The sequence below is a fragment of the Podarcis liolepis genome (assembly GCF_965112155.1).
Source record: "Podarcis liolepis genome assembly, chromosome: 13".
Taxonomy (NCBI): domain Eukaryota; kingdom Metazoa; phylum Chordata; class Lepidosauria; order Squamata; family Lacertidae; genus Podarcis; species Podarcis liolepis.
The window spans coordinates 58,586,414-58,606,457 of record NC_139573.1 but is presented as its reverse complement, the minus strand read 5'-3'; the positions used below and the strand labels follow the sequence as shown (position 1 = coordinate 58,606,457).

Sequence of the window (20,044 nt, the reverse complement as noted above, 5' to 3'; positions counted from 1 at the left end):
CCATGTGGTGCCCCGTGCGCAGATCACCTCACCACAATGCTCCTGTGGGCAGCTCTCCCCGCCCCCACCGCTCCAGGTGCCGGAGCAGCCCCTGAGAAGAACTCTGTATGGAGGGGAATAAAAGGAGGCACAAGAGGGGTTGACAATCCATATTAAACTGAGCTATGGACAGGCCCTAATTCTCTGTTCCAAAATATTTGGCTGAAGTGGCTTTCAAAGGGACAAGGCAAATTAAGGGAGAAAGAAGGGCCCTGGTGTCTCTGTGCCACCACTATGTTGAGAGTCATCCTGCCAACTGCCAGGGGGCAACAGTGGGAGAAGACCGTTTCGTTTGTCTCCTGCTTTGGGGCTGCCTGGTCCAGCCTGGAGGCATCTGGACCCACTGGGCCAAATGGGTCCCCTCTGGTCCGATTCAACTGCTTCCTTCCTCCTTCTTTAGAGGAAGGAGAGAGGAAGGCAGAGGAAGCAGCAGAAGCAGTAACACTAGTGGGCATCCAATCAGAGAATCTTAGAGATGGAGGGGTCCCCAGGGTCATCTAGTCCAAGGCCCTGCAATGCAAGAATCCCAGCTAAAGCATCCATGACAGATGGTCATCCAACCTCTGCTTAAAAACTTCCAAGGAAGGAGAGTCCACACCTCCCAAGGGAGACCGTTCTACTGCCAAACAGTCAGAAAGTTTTTCTGAATGTTTAGTTGGAATTTCCTTTCTTGTAACTTGAGTCCTACCCTCTAGAGCAGGAGAAAACAAGCTTGTGCGCATGTCTGTGGCACTGGAAATTGTTTGTGTGCATGTCAGTGCCACCAGAAATCTCTTGTGTGCATGCCCACATGCCAAAAATCGCTTCTGCGCAGGCCCGATTTTCGGCATCTAATGAGTGCTCTTTGGATTCAGTCAGTAAACCAGCTACAAATCCACCTAACAGTTACCTCATTCAACCCACATTTTACCAGCTTCCTTGTGAAAATATCATGTCAAAAGCCTTCCTGAAATCAGTATACGAAATCAGTATACTCTATGTCCACAGCATTTCCCTGATCCACCAAGTTTGTAATTCCATCCGAAAAAGAAATCAGATTGGTCTGGCATGACTTATTTTTGAGAAACCCATGCTGGGTTTTAGTAATCACAGCATCCTTTTCTAAATGTTTACAGACCAACTGTTGAATTATCTATTCTAGGGCCTTTCCTGGTATTGATGTCAAGCTCACCAGTTGGTAGTTACCTGGGTCTGAATGTTACCTGAAGATGAATATTGGAAGATTTGGGACAAAGCCTCTCCTCCTCAGGGAGGGGAGGAGTTGCGAGCAGGAGCCGTTTCCCCCATTGGCAGGGGGTGCTCCGACTGCTGTGGCACGCCCCCAGGTGGCCAGCCAATCAGCTGGAGGCTTGGGGGCAGGGTTTAGTTTCTCAGCCATTGTGCTGCTGTGCACACATATGAATGGCCAGGTGGTCAGCATGCTGACATCCGGTTCAGCGAATGGTCTTTATTTCGTGATGATGGAGTTCACCTCTCGGACCTCTGCAATTATATTTGGCTGGCCGACATCAGAAGCCTTAGGGATTGGTTGCAGCTGTGAGGGTATTGGCGGCGAGCCTCTTTTGGCTCAGGTGGTGGTCAGGCATTGGAATATAGTTGTGTGTTGGAGGGCAGGGTGTGGCCATCGCCTACACCTCCATTTTAAGGAATCCGGCGGTTGTGGATCCTGTCCAACGCCCTTGCTGGTGGCTAGGGCCATAGTATGACCCCCGGTGACATCGGGGGGGGGGCTTTCAGTTGTATTTGCATCAACAGGCTCCTCCCACTGGTGGTTAACTCTTGATAGACTCACCCCTCCCTGAGGGGGTGGAGTCATGCTCTGTTGTTTTATCCAATGCCTAAGCCAATACCTCTCACATGCTGTAATCATGATGTGGCCTTTTTTAGCCCATTAACCTAATATACCGTGCCCATGTGGCAGGTCCTTGAATCACAAAAGAAAAGTCCTTCACATAGCACATAGTTAAACTATGGAACTCCTTCCCATAGAAGGCAGTGATGACTACCAATTTGGGTGGCTTTAAAAGAGGATTGGCCAAATTCATGAAAGAGCTAATAGCCAATCTTTACTGTGACAACTTTATTCTAGTGGCTGATCTGAGATCATAACAATAAAGTCTGATTCTCTGGATACTAGCCATGATAGCTCTGCTCTGCCACCATGGTAAACACTTTCACTGGAAGCTGCAGTGTTCTTATGCTTGAATACTGTCTGAAGGTTTCCCACAGGCATCTGCTTGGTGGGACTAGAATGGCCAATGGATCTTCCTATCCTCTCAGGATGGGAGGGCAAAAGGGATGAATGTGAGCAAAATGCAGTTACATGTACCAGAGGGACTTGAGAATCACCAGCTCACACATAGCAATAACTGTCGGATAACGAGCCTCCTGCACAACATATGTGCTGGTGACATTCGCTCCTGCCGCTCCACCACCCTCCACTACCTGAAGCCTCCTCAGTGCACTGAATTATAGACTGAAAGCTTCCCTCTCCTCTTCTAAAGCACTGCCCACAATGAGGGTACTATCTAAATAAAGAAACTAACAAGCAGGTCCCCAGTAGCCACAGTCAATCCTTATGCATCTGGGATTCAGCAGGAAGAACTTCCAGGCCCCTCTCCTTAAGAAGTCAAACAGAAGTGCAAGAGAGCACTAAAAGAATCCTAAAAAGAAGTCCTTAATGATGGGAGAGCAGAAATCAGCCCCCAGACCCTCACACTCTCTGCCATGACTTGGCAAATCCCACCTCACATTCCAGAACCAGAGCTGCCTTTGCTACCTTCCTCGTGCCCCAGTTGCTTGTTCTTCGCTCGCTTCCTGGCTTCGATCTTGTCCGTGTCACTGTTCACTGCATCATAAACCGTTTCCACCACTTCTTGTTGCCAGCGCTCTGAGATGACCAGGGGAAAGTTCTTGTACAGTTCTTGGTCACTATCAAGCAACTGATAAAAAGTGGGCAGTACAAGGAAGCAGAGAGAGAGAAGAGACATCACCAAAAGGGCAAAACCAGCTGCCTTCCATCATATCCGTAAAACTGATTGGAATTATGCCTATGGATTAAAAATATATAATCAATCTGGAGAGGAGGGGGTAATCCTACTGGGAGAAATTGGTCCTCAAGTCCCAACCTTGTCTTGGACAAAGGTCTTTCCAAACCCAACAGTCATAAAACAATTATTAACGTTGAATGTACAACTACAACTCCCATCATCCTTGACTGGCTGGGGCTGATGGGAATTGGAGTCCAACATGTCCCTATCATATTAGGGAAATCTTTGAATGGCCCTGCATGTATTCTCTCAGTAATCCTTGCACCAGCTGGTGCAAGGACACATCCTCAGCTACATTGCACCTTCCCCATCCATCACCCTCACTTGCCAACACTCCCCCATCTCATTATGGACCACTGGAAGCCAAGAAGACTGTTTAGAGTGGAACAGGAGGGTCAAATGAGAAGCACAAGAAGCTTCTGGGTGAGCATGGTGGAAATCACAAACAGCCCACCTCCTCTGGTCTCAATGGCTAAAGGAAAATGTCCCCCTCACACCTTGATGCCTTTTGTGTCTTCCTCATCGAAGGAGCCAATGTCAAAAGCATCCGCCGCATTCACTTCTCCCCGCGGAGGAATCAGAGGCGGTGTGTACTGCCAAAGCAAGAGTAGCAGTTACAAATCCACAGGCCATGGTGATACGGAGTCTTAGTAGTTATTTTAAAAGGTAGGTTGCCCTTCAGCTGAGCTATCAGGACAATGTGTGATAAGAATTAAAAACAAACAACAGGGCAAAAATTCAGCACAAAACTGCATCAAGCTCCCCATTTGAACTTTTGGTGCCTCTAAGAAAAAATGTACAAGCGTACATAAGGGGTGTGATTAAAAAATAGTAGCAGATCACCTTTTGCAAGTAGACGTACTGCCAGTCAATGCCTTTGAAGAAGGGGTGCTCCTTCACTTCCTGCGCCCTGAGGAATGAATTGCAACCAGATGGTGATTGTCTTAGGCAATAACGCTTTCAGGCAGACCAATTTGCTATGAACACAGAGGTGCTCTATATGGTGTCTGGCATATTGAGCTCAGTATTCTAGCTCAGTATTATCTACATTGACTTGCACCAGGAGCCTGAGACCTCCTACATGAAAAGCAGGTGCTCTATCTCCTGAGTTACAGCCCTGCTGCTTTAAATATTTTAAAAGGTAGCTTAGGGCTATCTAGGTGCTATCTAAGACATCAGAGAATCAATCCATAGAAATGGAAAACCAACGGATTTTCTCGGGGCTGCACTGCTATTTGCAAATTGATCGATTTTATTTGCATAGGTTCTGAAGCAAACAGCATGCTTCTTTTGCTTTTCTGTTCATTTTTAGACTATGCGCTTCTCTTGTGTTGTAGGGGGCATCATACAAGGCATTCTGTCCTATGCAAGGAAAAGGGAAGGAATGCCTCTTTGAAGACAGGGCTTGCAGTCTGTATTACTTGTGTTAGTGATTTTTTAAAACAAAATCTGCAACCAATATATGAAGGGTGTCTTTTCACTGATTTAATTTATTCAGGAAGGGCAGCTCTAGATCTTTTGTTTAAGGCTGAAGTAAAACTAAACTTCTGAGGGCTACTAACTTTAGCCATGATGGCTATGATCCACCTCCGCTGCCAGAGACAGCAGAACCCTGAACACTACTTGCTAGAAATCACAATGGGGAGAGTGCTGCTGTTGCACTCATAGTAACATAATAAGAGCTGGCTGGATCAGGTCAGCGAGCCCTCAGGTCCAGCATCCTCCACTCACAGTGGCCAACCAGATGCCTGTGGGAAAGCAGGATTTGAACACAAAACCCCTCCTGGCTTACAGCAACTGGTATTGCTGCCTCCAACTCTGGAAGGTCCTGCTTTCTGCCTTTCTGTGCTTCTGGCTGGCCACTGGGAGAAGAGGAGGCTGGGCCATCTTTAGCTTACCATCCTTAGCCTACTGCCTGGCTCTTTGGATGTTCTTAAGGCATGCAACACTTCTTCTATCAGTAAGGACTTACCCACTACCCTGGCAGCCAAGCCTCTTGCTCACGTCTCGCTGGAGAAGACCTTCCAAAAGAGACTTGAGTTCAGGGGAAAATGACTCTGGTAATTCCACATTCTGAGAAGAAAACAGGGCTATAAGCTCAGTGAGAGTTGAATGGAGTTGCTCAAAAGTTAGGATCCTCCAGACAGGTATCAGTGCCCCCAACCCACAAAAAGCCAGTACTGATGTATGGGAGTGAGAGCTGGGAGTAAAGAAGGCTGATCGCCGAAGAACTGATGCTTTTGAATTATGGTGCTGGAGGAGACTCTTGAGAGTCCCATGGACTTCAAGAAGATCAAACCTATCCATTCTGAAGGAAATCAGCCCTGAGTGCTCACTGGAAGGACAGATCATGAAGCTGAGGCTCCAACTTTGGCCACCTCATGAGAAGAGAAGACAACCTGGAAAAGACCCTGATGTTGGGAAAGATGGAGGGCACAAGGAGAAGGGGACGAAAGAGGACGAGATGGTTGGACAGTGTTCTTGAAGCTACCAGCATGAGTTTGACCAAACTGCGGGAAGCAGTGGAAGACAGGAGTGCCTGGCGTGCTCTGGTCCATGGGGTCACGAAGAGTCGGACACGACTAAATGACTGAACAACAACAACAACACCCACAAAAGACCCCACAGAATCATCTGCAAGCAAAGATGGCAGCAAAAAAGGAAGCTACTTACTTCTGTACATTCAGCACGGGTGAAGCTATGGTGTAGGTGAGGCTGAGAGATGGTGACTGGCCTAAGGTCTCCAGAGCCCTTGTCTGGTACTCTAACTACTACTCTCAAGGCTGGCTGGGCCCTACCTTGCAGGGCTGATGTTATTTATTTAACAAATGCATATACTGCTTCATAGCCAAAGTTATCAAAGCGGCATAGCAAGATAAAATGAGACAAAATTCAAAAGCTACAGATTCCAAAAGCAATTAAAACCATCACTACAACTACAGAATTAGTTTTCCATAAAACAGTTCAGCCTCCTTTTAAACAAAAAATTTCTTCCTGGTAGCTGTATGGGTACCTGAACTAAGAGCAGCCAAGCACTTTGCATGTCTTGAATAAGGAAAAGAGGCAGATTCAGTGGATGGCTGGATCAATGACCTTGAGGGCCTTCTCTGTGGTGGAAGCCCAACTTTGGAGCAGTCTCCCCAGGGAACTTCTCTTGTTGCTGCCAAAGGAAGAGTTTGGGGTGCTCTAACTTTTAGTATTGCTTCATCAGGCTTTTTATAGAAATTTTTTTATAGGAAGAAGGCTATTGCTGCTCTTCATTAATTGTCTTCCAACTGATCTTTCATTTTAATATTATTGCAAACTGTTTTGAGTGATGGCTTGCACCTGAAAAGAAGTATAGTTAGTGATTGAAATGAACAAACAAAAGCAGAGACAGAACCACGTCTGGCCAAAGAGTATAACTGCAGAGTAACAGTCATGATAGAAACACTGTAATATCTATGCTGGCTGGCACAGGCTCTCCAGAATTTCAGAAAGGTATCTCTAACTGGAGAGGTCAGTGGGGATGGAAGCAGGGACCTTCTGCTGCTACTCTACCACTGAACGATGACCCTTCCCACAAGCACAATGGCATCATTCAGAATCCTTACCACTGTGAGTGTCATGCGGTCAATCTCATGCTTGTCTTTGGTCTTGTGCTGCCTGAAAGGGCTGTGCCTAGAGAAAGAAGAAAAATTAAAGCACTGATTTGGTGTGTGGGGAAGCAGGGAGAGAAGGGAATGGAAGGAAACAGGGACATGAGCACTAGGCAGCACATGGGAGAATGGGATTAATAAAATTAGCTGGTGCCCTCTGGGTGTTTGGGATTAAAATCTCCCATCAACCCCAGTCACCACAGTTGTATGATCCTGCTGGGGCTGATGGGAGTTGTAGTCCAAAAAAAATCTCGAGGTCACCAGTTCGGCAAAGGCATGCATCCATGCAAAGAGAAGTTTGCATCTGCTCCTTCGGATTGGGACATAGAAACACTTTCATACCGGGGGGGGGGGGGAGTTTTATATCCTAAACTGTAGAAGAATAAAGCATGTTCCTCAGCTAGCTGCCTGAAGTTCTGTGCTATAACATTCAGGAAAATCCAAGATGTGGCATGGAACAGATAAACTGTGTGTGTGTGTGTGTGTGTGTGTGTGTTTCTCCAGCCAGTGGGCTACACTTGGCCTGCCGGGCCTCTCTAGCTAGTCCACAAGGTCACTTGGAGAAAGCCAGGCCCACCCAACCTACATCAGGTATGGTGCAAGTAAGGGCGGGGCTCCCCTTTATGGATCATGGCCTTGTCGTGGCGAAGGGGCTTGACTAACTCAGAGAAGCTATAAGCTATGCCATGCAGGGCCACCCAAGATGGACAGTTTTGGCCAAACGTGATCCACCTGGAGCAGTAACCGGCAAGCCACTCCAGTATCCCTGCCAAGAAAACTCCATGGACAACAGGCATATAAAAGTTATGATGCTGGAAGATGAGCCCCTCAGGTCGGAAGGCGTCCAACATGCTTCTGAGGAAGAGCGGAGGACAAGTACAAATAGATTCAGAGCTGATAAAGTGGCTGGGCCAAAGCCGAAAGGTCACTCAGTTGCAGATATGCCTGGAAGCGAAAGGCTTTCCTTTCCAGTGCTGCAAAGAAAAATATTGCATAGGAACCTGGAATGTAAGAACCATGAACCAAGGTAAGTTGGATGTGGTCAAAAATGAGATGGCAAGAATAAATATTGACATCCTGAACTAAAATGGACGGGAATGGGCAAATTCATTGACGGGCAAGAATCCCCTAAAAGAAATGGCATGGCCCTCATAGTCAACAAAAGAGTTGTACTGGGATGCAATCTTAAAAATGATAGAATGATCTCGATACGAATCCAAGGCAGACGTTTTAACATCACAGTAATCCAAGTTTATGCACCAAATACTGGTGCTGAAGAAACTGAAATGGACCAGTTCTATGAAGACTTACAACACCTTCTAGAAATGACACCAAAGAAGGATGTTCTTCTCATTATAGGGGATTGGAATGCTAAAGTAGGGAATCAAGAGATAAAAGGAACAACTGGCAAGTTTGGCCTTGGAGTTCAAAACGAAGCAGGGCAAAGGTTAATAGAGTTCTGCCAAGAGAACAAGCTGGTCATCACAAACACTCTTTTTCAACAACACAAGAAACGACTCTACACATGGACATCACCAGATGGGCAGCATCAAATTCAGATTGATTATATTCTCTTCAGCCAAAGATGGAGAAGCTCTATACAGTCAGCAAAAACAAGACCTGGAGCTGACTGTGGCTCAGATCATCAGCTTTTTCTAGCAAAATTCAAGCTTAAACTGAAGAAAGTAGGAAAAACCACTGGGCCGGTAAGATACAATCTAAATCAAATCCCTTGTGAATACACAGTGGAAGTGAGGAACAGTTTTAAGGATTTAGATTTGGTGGACAGAGTGCCTGAAGAACTATGGATGGAGGCTCATAACATCATACAGGAGGCAGCAACGAAAACCATCCCAATAAAAAGGAAATGCAAGAAAGCAAAGTGGCTGTCCAGCGAGGCCTTACAAATAGCGGGGGGAGAAGGCAAGCAAAATGCGAGGGAGATAGTGAAAGATAGAGGAAACTGAATGCAGATTTCCAGATACAGTGGTGCCTCGCAAGACGAAATTAATTCGTTCCGCAAGTTTTTTCTTCTTGCGAGTTTTTCGTCTTGCGATGCACGGTTTCCCATAGGAATGCATTGAAAATCAATTAATGCGTTCCTATGGAAACCGCCTTCAGACCAGGCCCGGGGACAGTCTGTCCCCCGACCTCTTCTGAAGGCTGGGGGGGGGGACAAGGGCTTTTCTTCCCACCCCCAGCATTTTAAAAAACCCCGGGACAGCGGAGGACTTCTCCGCTGTCCGGGGCGATCTTAAAATGCTGGCGGGCGGCATTTTAAAATCGCCCGGGACAGCGGAGGACTTCTCCGCTGTCTGGGGCGATGTAAAAGCCCCTGGGAAGGCAGGCAGGGGGGACAAAGACTTTTGCCCCCCGCCCGCCTTCAGAAGAGGTCCTGGACCTCTTCTGAAGGCGGGCGGTGAAAGTCTTTGCTCCCCACCGCCTGCCTTCCAAAGCCGTCCGGGACAGCGGAGAAACGTGCTGCCATTCTCCGCTCTCCCGGGAAGGCAGGCAGGGGGGAGCAAAGACTTTCGCCCCCCGCCCGCCTTCAAAAGCCGTCCGGGACAGCGGAGAAATGCGCTGCCTTTCTCCGCTCTCCCGGGAGGGAAGGCAGGGGGGAGCAAAGACTTTCGCCCCCCGTCCGCCTTCAGAAGAGGTCCAGGACCTCTTCTGAAGGCGGGCGGGGGGCGAAAGTCTTTGCTCCCCCCTGCCTGCCTTCAAAAGCCGTCCGCGATAGCGGGAAGTGCTTCCCTGCTATCCCGGACTGCTTTTAAAATGCTGGCGGTGGGGAGCAAAGCCTTTCGGCCCCCGCCGGCCTTCCTGGACCTCTTCTGAAGGACGGGGGGGGGGGAAAGGCTTTGCTCCCCACCACCAGCATTTAAAAGAGGTCCCCGGAGATTTCCCTATGGGCTTTCTTCTTGCGAAGCAAGCCCATAGGGAAATTCGTCTTGCGAAGGGCCTCCAAAACAGAAAACCCTTTCGTCTTGCGGGTTTTCCGTCTTGCGAGGCATTCGTCTTGCGGGGTACCACTGTAATAGCAAGGTGAGACAAGAAGGCCTTCTTAAACGAGCAATGCAAAGAAATAGATGAAAACAACAGAATGGGAAAAACCAGAGATCTGTTCAAGAAAATTGGAGATATGAAAGGAACATTTCGTAAAAATATTACCATAATAAAGGACAAAAGTGGCAAGGACCTAACAGAAGCAGAACACATCAAGAAGAGGTGGCAAGAATACACAGAGGAATTATACCAGAAAGATATGGATGGCTCATATACCCCAGGTAGTGTGGTTGCTGACCTTGAGAGTGAAGTCAAATGGGCCTTAGAAAGCACTGCTAATAACAAGGCCAGTGGAAGTGATGGTATTCCAGCTGAACTATTCAAAATTTTAAAAGATGATGCTGTTAAGGTGCTACACTCAATATGCCAGCAAATTTGGAAAACTCAGCAGTGGCCAGAGGATTGGAGAAGATCAGTCTACATCCCAATCCCAAAGAAGGGCAGTGCCAAAGAATGCTCCAACTACCGCACAATTGCACTCATTTCACACACTAGCAAGGTTATGCTTAAAATTCTACAAGGAAGGCTCAAGCAGTATGTGGAACGAGAACCCCCAGAAGTGCAAGCTGGATTTAGAAGAGGCAGAGGAACCAGGGACCAAATTGCAAACATGCGCTGGATTATGGAGAAAGCTAGAGAGTTCCAGAAAGACATCTGCTTCTGCTTCATTGACTATGCCTTTGACTGTGCTGACCACAGCAAACCATGGCAAGTTCTTAAAGAAATGGGAGTGCCTGATCACCTCATCTGTCTCCTATGTGGGACAAGAAGCTACAGTTAGAACTGGATATGGAACAACGGATTGGTTCGAAATTGGGAATGGAGTACGACAACGCTGTATATTGTCTCCCTGCTTATTTAACTTATATGCAAAATTCATCATGCGAAAGGCTGGGCTGGATGAATCCCAAACCGGAATTAAGATTGTCAGAAGAAATATCAACAACCTCAGATATGCAGATGACACAACCTTGATGGCAGAAAGTGAGAAATTAAAAAACCTTTTAATGAGGGTGAAAGAGGAGAGTGCAAAATATGGTCTGAAGCTCAACATCAAAAAAACAAAGACCATGGCCACTGGTTCCATCACCTCCTGGCAAATAGAAGGGGAAGAAATGGAGGCAGTGAGAGATTTTACTTTCTTGGGCTCCATGATCACTGCAGATGGTGACAGCAGTCATGAAATTAAAAGATGCCTGCTTCTTGGGAGAAAAGCAATGATAAACCTAGACAGCATCTTAAAAAGCAGAGACATCACCTTGCCAACAAAGATCCCTACAGTTAAAACCATGGTTTTCCCAGTATGTATGGAAGTGAGAGCTGGAGCATAAAGAAGGCTAATTGCCGAAGAATTGATGCTTTTGAATTATGGTGCTGGAGGAGACTCTTGAGAGTCCCAAGGACTGCAAGAAGATCAAACCTATCCATTCTTAAGGAAATCAGCCCTGAGTGCTGGAAGGAAATCAGCCCTGTCACTGGAAGGACAGATCGTGAAGCTGAGGCTCCAATACTTTGGCCACCTCATGAGAAGCGAAGACTCCCTGGAAAAGACCCTGATGTTGGGAAAATGGAGGGCACAAGGAGAAGGGGATGAAAGAGGACGAGATGGTTGGACAGTGTTCTTGAAGCTACTAACATGAGTTTCACCAAACTGCGGGAGGCAGTGGAAGACAGGAGTGCCTGGCGTGCTCTGGTCCATGGGGTCACGAAGAGTCGGACACGGCTAAACGACTAAACAACAAGGGTGGGGCTTGGCCAAAAGCCCCTGCACAGCTTCTGGAGCACTGCACAAAGTAGGCTTGCAGGCCAATCCTACTAGATGCGCATGTGAAAGACTTTCCTCATGCTCTTGAACCCAGCACTAAACAGCTGATGCAAAAGGAGGTGAAACGTGCTCAGTTCCAGTAAAGCAAGAGAACTCCCTGCAGGGAACTCTCATGCACACCCAAACCCAGTGCTAAGCAGGATGGAAAGGCCCTGCTGAAACCAATGTTTTCCTGCTTTCCCCCCTGCTTTTTAGCAGCAGTTTCAATGAAAACTCAGTCTAGCAATGAAGCTCAGCCTAGCTGAGTCAGCAAAGTTTCAGCAGTTTCTGTTGTTTTAGAATCAGGAAAGGGTTTGCATTGGAACAGCTGCTAAAACAAAGGGTCACCCCCTCCTTCATTTTAGCAGTGCCTTGCTGCCTGTGTGGTGCTTCAAAGTTCTGTCCCTGGCACTTCAAAGTGCCAAATAATTTCATTTTTCCATAAACCTGCTCGGCTGGTTTTTATGTATTCTTTTGAAATGTTAAGTTAATCACAGTTACTATGGAACAAATTTTCTCAGTCCATTCAGCAGGAGATATGATTTTCCCTCAATTTTTGGCTATTATAATTTTAGCAGGGTAGGGACGCAGGTGACGCTGTGGGTAAAACCTCAGCGCCTAGGACTTGCCGATCGTCAGGTCGGCGGTTAGAATCCCCGTGGCGGGGTGCGCTCCCGCTGCTCGGTCCCAGCGTCTGCCAACCTAGCAGTTCGAAAGCACCCCCGGGTGCAAGTAGATAAATAGGGACCGCTTACTAGCAGGAAGGTAAACGGTGTTTCCGTGTGCTGCGCTGGCTCGCCAGATGCAGCTTGTCACGCTGGCCACGTGACCCGGAAGTGTCTGCGGACAGTGTCTGCGGACAGCGCTGGCTCCCGGCCTATAGAGTGAGATGAGCGCACAACCCTAGAGTCTGTCAAGACTGGCCCGTACGGGCAGGGGTACCTTTACCTTTATAAAGTTGAACACTATTTTTTATCATTTTCCATAATAACATCTATAATAACATTATAGATAACCCAGCAGAAATATTTAAAGTTCCAGTGGGTATACGCTAGCTAATATATCAAAGTCTGATCATTAAAGTAATTAATTCTAGCTATCTATGGATTAAACTTGGATTGGAACCGGGATACACGTATGAGAAAATGGGTGTCAGATTTGGATCAAAGAATAACCAGGAAAAAATGGAACTCAATTTGGGTTAACTTCCATTCTAATATAATTTCAGCAGACCTAAATGAGAACTGTTTTAAAAACCCCTATCAATGGTATTTAACAATACATTGAACTTAATTTATAAATTAGGATTGGATAAATGTTGGAGGTGTGGATTAAATAAAGCAGATTACATACATATCTTTGGGAATTGTTCTCAAATTCTAGAAATCACTTTCTTTTTGCATCTCATCACAAAGCCCTGTTGCTCCAAGGAGCTCCAAGCACTTCTCACGTGCACAACAGAAGGCAGCAATGTCTTAGGAGGACCCCCCCCCCAATTCTGCGCTCCCCAGGATGGCTGGGCTCACCCTCGGAGAAGCTTGAAGAGCATGCAGCCCAAGGAGAACCAGTCTGCGCTGCTGTCATAGGCTGTCCCTTTCTGGAGCACCTCGGGAGCCATGTAGCCATGGGTGCCGCTGTGATTAAGGGAGGCAAAAGGAGCGAGTCAGACAACTAGTGAATGCCTGGCTGCAGTTTAGGATGCTATGGGGGCGATGCTTGATGGACCACCTACAATGGTTCATTTCTAAAATCTGCAAGCAAGGGGCAGGGTTACTCGTTGACATCCAATGAAGCTGAGAATAGGCAGATTCAGGACAGATAAGAGAAAGTACTTATTCACATACTTAAAACTATGGAACTTACACCAAGGGGAGGCAGTAATGCCTGCCAACCTAGATGGTTTTAAAAAAGGAATGCACAAGTTCATGGAGGACATGGCTATCAAAAGCTACTAGCCAGGATGGCTCGGCTCTGTCTCCAACTATGGCATTAGAATGCCAGTTGTAGAAAGAAGCCACCGGAAGGAAGGGGGCTCTTGTACTCAGGTCTGGGCTGGAGGGTTTTCCAAAAGAGGCATCTGCTTAGCCACTGTGGCAACAGGATGCTGGACTAGGTGAGCCATTGGCCTGATCCAGGAGGCTCTCCTTTTGTTATGTTCTTGAAACTCCCACAACTACCGTCTCTGAACTTAACAATCTTTTGATGCAGCAAAGGGGCACACACTTTTGGTGAGAAGGTTCTGCAACAATTTAGTGCCCAAATTATGAAAAATGCTGAGAACTTGGCTAAACTCCAAGAATGAGTTTCTTATTGAAGTAGGTAGCCTTGGAGAAATATTTTGCTGTGCATGTGCTGCTCACAGGGAGCTGAGATCAAACTGATTTGAGAAACAACCTCCTGGCCATGCAAAGCATATTTCTCTAAAAATAAACTTAGTTTCTAGTCCTCATAGTTCTGAATTAAATAGTAAGATGGGAAGCTGTCTTGTACCAAATCAAACCACTGATCCATCTAGCACCATATTGTCTACATTGACTGACAGCAGTTTTCCAGGATTTCAGACCTAAGACTGAAACATGGAGTTGCTGGTGATCTTGTGTCCGAAAAGCAGGAACCATAACTCAGCAGCAGAACATGTTCTATGCATACAGAGGGCCTTAGGTACAATCCAGCACCTCCAGGTGAAAAAAGGTCAGGTAGCAGTCCTTATTTATGTAAGCGCCACTTGTCACAAAATGCCTCCCGAGAACTTAACATTAAAGCAGTCTCAACACCTGAGGCCCTGGAAAGCTGCTGCCAGTCAGAGTTAGTGGCCCCATTCTGCCTGACTAGGTGGAAGGCAGCTTTCTGCATTCCAATAAGAGCAAAACTGACACTGTTACAGGTGCCACATAATACATGTTCCACATTTGTAAGAAATCAATCTTTTAGTGTGGCACCACAGCACTTTGGAACTTGCTGCCTGTTGACACCAGACAGGTGCCTTCGCTGTACTCTTTTCAGTGCCTGCTAAAAACATTTTGCTTGAACATGCCTACCCAGCCTCATAATGTTGATGGGCGTTCTAATCTGTTTTTAGCCAATCTCTGATTTTAATCATTTTTTGAATGTTTTAAATAATTTCCTTTACTGATAATTTTTTTGCTTTATTCTTTTTGAGGGTTTGGTTTGGTTTGTGTGTGTGTGTGTGCATGTATGTGTGTGTGTGTGTGTGTGTGTTTTACAATCAAACAGCATATGAGCAATATACCAAGGCAAAACCTTTCCTCTTTAACTGGGTCTTTGGCCTCTATCTCTGGCCTTTTAGAGTGGATGGGAGGGATATTTTAAATGTATTTCTTCCCCTTAGTTTTAATGTGTTTTAATGTATTGGTGGCTTGTTTGCTTGTTTGGTTGGTTAAAAGTCATTTTGAGTTGCCTTGACCAAAAAAGTGGCTTATAAATTTAATAAATGGTAGCAATATAAATTTTATGAAATAAATAAATAAGTGATAAATTCCATGATAGTAATCATGGTGGTGTTGGCAAAGAGAAAGCAACAGCGGTGCAAAGTGTCAGCCAGAAGCTGTGTTTGCACAATACTTACACGCTGGCATGAGGCTTCTTTTTGGAGAAATCGCAAGCCAGCCCCAGGTCGGAAATCCTCACGTGGCCATGTTCATCCAAGAGGATATTTGCTGGCTAGAAGCACATCAATAAGCACCTGTTACTTAGCAACTGAAACGAAGAAAAGTTCGACCAACAGGGTCAGTTCACCAAACTGTGCACATGCTCAACCCAGAAAAAAAAGAAAATGGACTTGCTGAAAAACTAACACTGGCCTGTGTCTTTGGCACAGCTGACCCCCCCCCTTACCTTTCATCTGTTAGGGGCAGAGGGGGAAAGGTCAAAATGCTCACAAGCTATGCTAAGCACGGGCACAGACAGAAGATGAAGAGCATTTGAACCCCTGGAAGCATGCAATTATTTGGCCCATCTTAAGCTAAACCACAGAAAGTGGAAAGCTTTACTCAAGCATCAGGGCAATCTAGAAATCCAAAGAGGGTGGAAGGGGTGGCACGGTGATGAAATGGTTCCTCCACCAGTCTGTGAGCTGGGGGCGAGAATCAGAAGCAGAGGCAGATCCTGGAAATCAAGGTGATTTTCTCGCTACTGCTATTCAGGAGCATCACTGCCTCCGACTTTAGAGGCAGAGCATTGATGGCCTTCTCTCCTCCATGAATTTGTCCAATGTGATTTTAAAGCCATCCAAGTTGGTGGTCATCACTGCTTCGCTGGGGGAGCAAGTCCTATGTGCTGTGTAAAAAAGGACTTCCTATTATGTGTCCTGAATTTTACTCTTCACAGTCGTCCTGCAGCTCATAAAGCGGGGTGGGTGGCGAGATCCACCCACCGGTCATGTTGGACTCTGGGTTGCCCTGATGCCTGAACAGGACTATAGGTTTTTCAGCCACTTTCCCTCTGCCCCATTCTGCCTTTGCCTCTCAGGCCAGTTACAGCAAGCACCTGTAATGAACATCCCTCACTCCTTCCAAAACCAGCCTGCAGTTCCCCACATCCATCTCTGGCACTCCTTTGGCACTCATCCCTCAAATCTGTGTGGCACCATGGTGGCATTTTCATCTCCTAGGTAAAAGTTACCTTCAAGTCTCTATAGACCACAAAGCGATTGTGCATGTGCTCAAGCCCAAGGATGATCTCAGTGGCGTAAAAGCGCATCTCCTTCTCCGAAAACACTCCATGCTGTGAGAGGTGGTAGTGAAGATCTCCACCTAGAGGTGAAGAGGAGGAGAGAAAGGGCCCAGAAGTCATTTTCACAGGAAGAACAAGCCAGGCTCATTTTTTAGCACCTTTGCCAATGAGCCTGGAGAGTCTGCAATGAGCTAGGCAGTCTCCCCTGGGCCAGGAGAGCAAATGCCAGGACTCTTACGTGGGAAGATGGTGTTCAGGTCGGTACTTAAGACCCACCCACTTAGCTGGATCTTTAAATGACATTGAAGCTACTTCTAAGAGTGCAATTATCTTATTTTTATTCATAATTTAACTGTGATGTTTTTTATTTTTGATGTCTACGTCTTAAGAAGAGTTGCTTAACTACAGTGGTACCTTGGTTTAAGGACCAGCTTAGTTTGTGAACAACTTGGATTAAGAACGCTGCAAACCCGGAAGTAGGTGTTTCGGTTTGTGAACTTTGCCTTGGAAGCAGAACATGTTCCGTTTCCTATTGAGTGTGTTCATTTGTAAATTTCCCCACTGCTATGGGAAAGCACGCCTTGGTTTAAGAACACTTTGGTTTAAGAACGAACTTCCGGAACGGATTAAGTTCGTAAACCAAGATACCACTGTAGATTGTTACCCTGTTTAATATCAAACTGCGGAGGAGGGAACAGGGTGTGAATATAGGGAAATACATTGACAGCAAGAGAATGAAGAGGAGGCAAGGAAGAAGAAGGAAGAGATTTCAGGAGCAACCAGATTTGCTAGTCTTTCCTGGCCTCTACTTGCCCCCCTTTTCCTATCCACATCCAGATCTTCCTATTCCCAACCTCCACTCAACACTCCCCTTTCCTTCAAAGGTTTTCTTTGTCAACCATTGCAAGTGTTGAGTTGGAAAAATACTTTTAACATATCCAAATCCTGTGCCAGGAAAAAGCTGAATTCTGCTGCCTTCATTGATTCTGCAGTTTAAGCAAAGATGGGCAAGGCTATAGTGGAGCAAAGAGCAACACAGAACCCCCAAGCCTCACTCTTCCAAAGCAGAGTTTCCTCCTATGCTTGCCTCCAAATCTCCTCCAAGCAAATGAACACATTCCTCTACACTTAATTGCAGAGTTGCAAGTGCCAGTTGGTTTCCCACAATGGAGTGCTGGGGAAAGGAAATGACTGCCCAATAACTGTAAGCAGTCAAAGCACATCTGGGACGACAAGGTCTTGAAACACTCAAGTCCCAGCTGCCTTCCTTGTAGACATTAATCAGTGGCTGAACCTGTCAGGAACTCCAGGACCTTCCCTAAAAACACTGCAGTCCAATGCTGAGAGTGAGTCCAGTGAGCTACTGCTGAGTTCCACCACCATCCTGGCAGTACAAGCCCAGTGTTGGACAAGAAAGAAGACCACCCTATTTCTAGTTCAGGCACTTAAGGGGGAAGTCAAGAGACATCAGCATTTCTCCAGAGGCCACCACCCAGGAAGAAACCCCATTATAGGAAACCACAGGTTTAGGGAATCATAGAATCATAGAGTTGGAAGAGACCACAAGGGCCATCGAGTCCAACCCCCTGCCAAGCAGGAAACACCATCAGAGCACTCCTGACATATGGTTGTCAAGCCTCTGCTTAAAGACCTCCAAAGAAGGAGACTCCACCACACTCCTTGGCAGCAAATTCCACTGTCAAACAGCTCTTACTGTCAGGAAGTTCTTCCTAATGTTTAGGTGGAATCTTCTTTCTTGTAGTTTGGATCCATTGCTCCGTGTCCGCTTCTCTGGAGCAGCAGAAAACAACCTTTCTCCCTCCTCTATGTGACATCCTTTTATATATTTGACCATGGCTATCATATCACCCCTTAACCTCCTCTTCTCCAGGCTAAACATGCCCAGCTCCCTTAGCCGTTCCTCATAAGGCATCGTTTCCAGGCCTTTGACCATTTTGGTTGCCCTCCTCTGGACACGTTCCAGTTTGTCAGTGTCCTTCTTGAACTGTGGTGCCCAGAACTGGACACAGTACTCCAGGTGAGGCCTGACCAGAGCAGAATACAGTGGCACTATTACTTCCCTTGATCTAGATGCTATACTCCTATTGATGCAGCCCAGAATTGCATTGGCTTTTTTAGCTGCCGCGTCACAGTGTTGGCTCATGTCAAGTTTGTGGTCAACCAAGACTCCTAGATCCTTTTCACATGTACTGCTCTCAAGCCAGGTGTCACCCATCTTGTATTTGTGCCTCTCATGTTTTTTGCCCAAGTGCAATACTTTACATTTCTCCCTGTTAAAATTCATCTTGTTTGTTTTTGCCCAGTTCTCTAATCTGTCAAGGTCGTTTTGAAGTGTGAGCCTGTCCTCTGGGGTGTTAGCCACCCCTCCCAGTTTGGTGTCATCTGCAGATTTGATCAGGATGCCCTTGAGTCCATCATCCAAGTCGTTGATAAAGATGTTGAATAAGACCGGGCCCAAGACAGAACCCTGTGGCACCCCACTAGTCACTCTTCTCCAGGATGAAGAGGAACCATTGATGAGCACCCTTTGGGTTCGGTCAGTCAGCCAGTTACAAATCCACTGAGTGGTAGCATAGTCAAGACCGCATTTTACCAGCTTCTTTACAAGAATATCACGGGGCACCTTGTCAAATGCCTTGCTGAAATCAAGGTAGGCTACATCCACTGTGTTCCCTTCATCTACCAGGCTTGTAATTCTGTCAATGCATGCCAGTCAGGCCAATGGCCTGACCCTCTTGCATCAGAAAATCCCCAGCAGCACAGGAGGATGCCTGCCTGTGTGACAGCATGAGGCCCCCTACTTCTGAGGGGGACCAAATCCTACTGATGAGGAAGAAGAAGGACTCCTCACATGCCCTGGATCTGGGACTGGGAGGAAAGGAGCAGCTAAACTAGCTCTGCTAGGGCCTTGCCAGTCCTGAAGCAACACAGCAACCTCTGGATGGCTCCCCAGAAGTTCCAGAGGCCCTCTTCTGCAGGGGTGGTGGGAGTGGAACAGTGACCAGGACTATGCAAGCTCAGGCCTGAGAACACTCTCTGGTCAATACAGCTTTGCAATATACTGTATTTTTCGCACCATAAGACGTACCTGACCATAAGACACACCTAGTTTTTAGAGGAGGAAAACAAAAAACAAAAAAACTATTCTGAACGAAACAGTGGATGTATGATTTTTGTGGTTTATGCTGTGGCCACAGACATGTGATTTGATGGTGAGTTTGGCAAAAATCCTGAGAATCCATGTGGATCTGTGCTTTGTAACCACATTTTTTGTGCCATTGCGGCCCCACACAACAGTGGGTGCGTGATTTTTTGGGTGCAGGCTGTAGCCATGGACATGCTATGTGATTTGATGGTGAATTTGGGGTGATCCAATGCAAAAATCCTGAGGAGGAGTTATGCTAAGACCAGACCATGTCATTACCAAGGAGGCAGGCTTAGTTGCTGTTTGAGGACTATCCCTGCCTCCAGGTCTGGTCCTGGCCGGAAGGATACTGGAATCAGCAAGAGAAACCCACATGACCTGAAAGTGTTGTTGTGCAATGCCAGGTCAATGATGAATAAAACCACTGCCATCCACGACCTGATTGTGGATGGAGGATTTGTCTTGGCATGTGTGACAGAGACCTGGTTGGATGAAACAGATGGGCCTGTCCTTGCCGCTGCTTGCCCACCAGGTTTCTCTTACGCACAGCAACCCAGGTCATGTGGGCGGGGGGGGGGGGTTGCAGTGATTT

The 20,044-nt window shown here is 46.7% G+C and overlaps 1 protein-coding gene across 5 annotated transcripts in view; it reads right to left on the bottom strand.

Moving 5' to 3' along the window:
* Window positions 1–20,044, bottom strand: part of GRK3 (G protein-coupled receptor kinase 3) — a 151,049-nt gene that overhangs the window by 10,233 nt on the left and 120,772 nt on the right. For 4 of the 5 annotated variants that reach the window (XM_083470938.1, XM_083470939.1, XM_083470941.1 and 1 more), the window contains 8 exons: window positions 16,236–16,366; window positions 15,181–15,275; window positions 13,121–13,228; window positions 6,683–6,749; window positions 5,062–5,162; window positions 3,933–3,999; window positions 3,587–3,682; window positions 2,819–2,981 (listed from right to left, as the gene is read on the bottom strand). In XM_083470938.1, the coding sequence (XP_083327064.1) occupies window positions 2,819–2,981; window positions 3,587–3,682; window positions 3,933–3,999; window positions 5,062–5,162; window positions 6,683–6,749; window positions 13,121–13,228; window positions 15,181–15,275; window positions 16,236–16,366 (828 nt within the window). The remainder of the gene's footprint in view (window positions 1–2,818; window positions 2,982–3,586; window positions 3,683–3,932; window positions 4,000–5,061; window positions 5,163–6,682; window positions 6,750–13,120; window positions 13,229–15,180; window positions 15,276–16,235; window positions 16,367–20,044) is intronic. The other variant, XM_083470940.1, reaches the window with a different exon arrangement.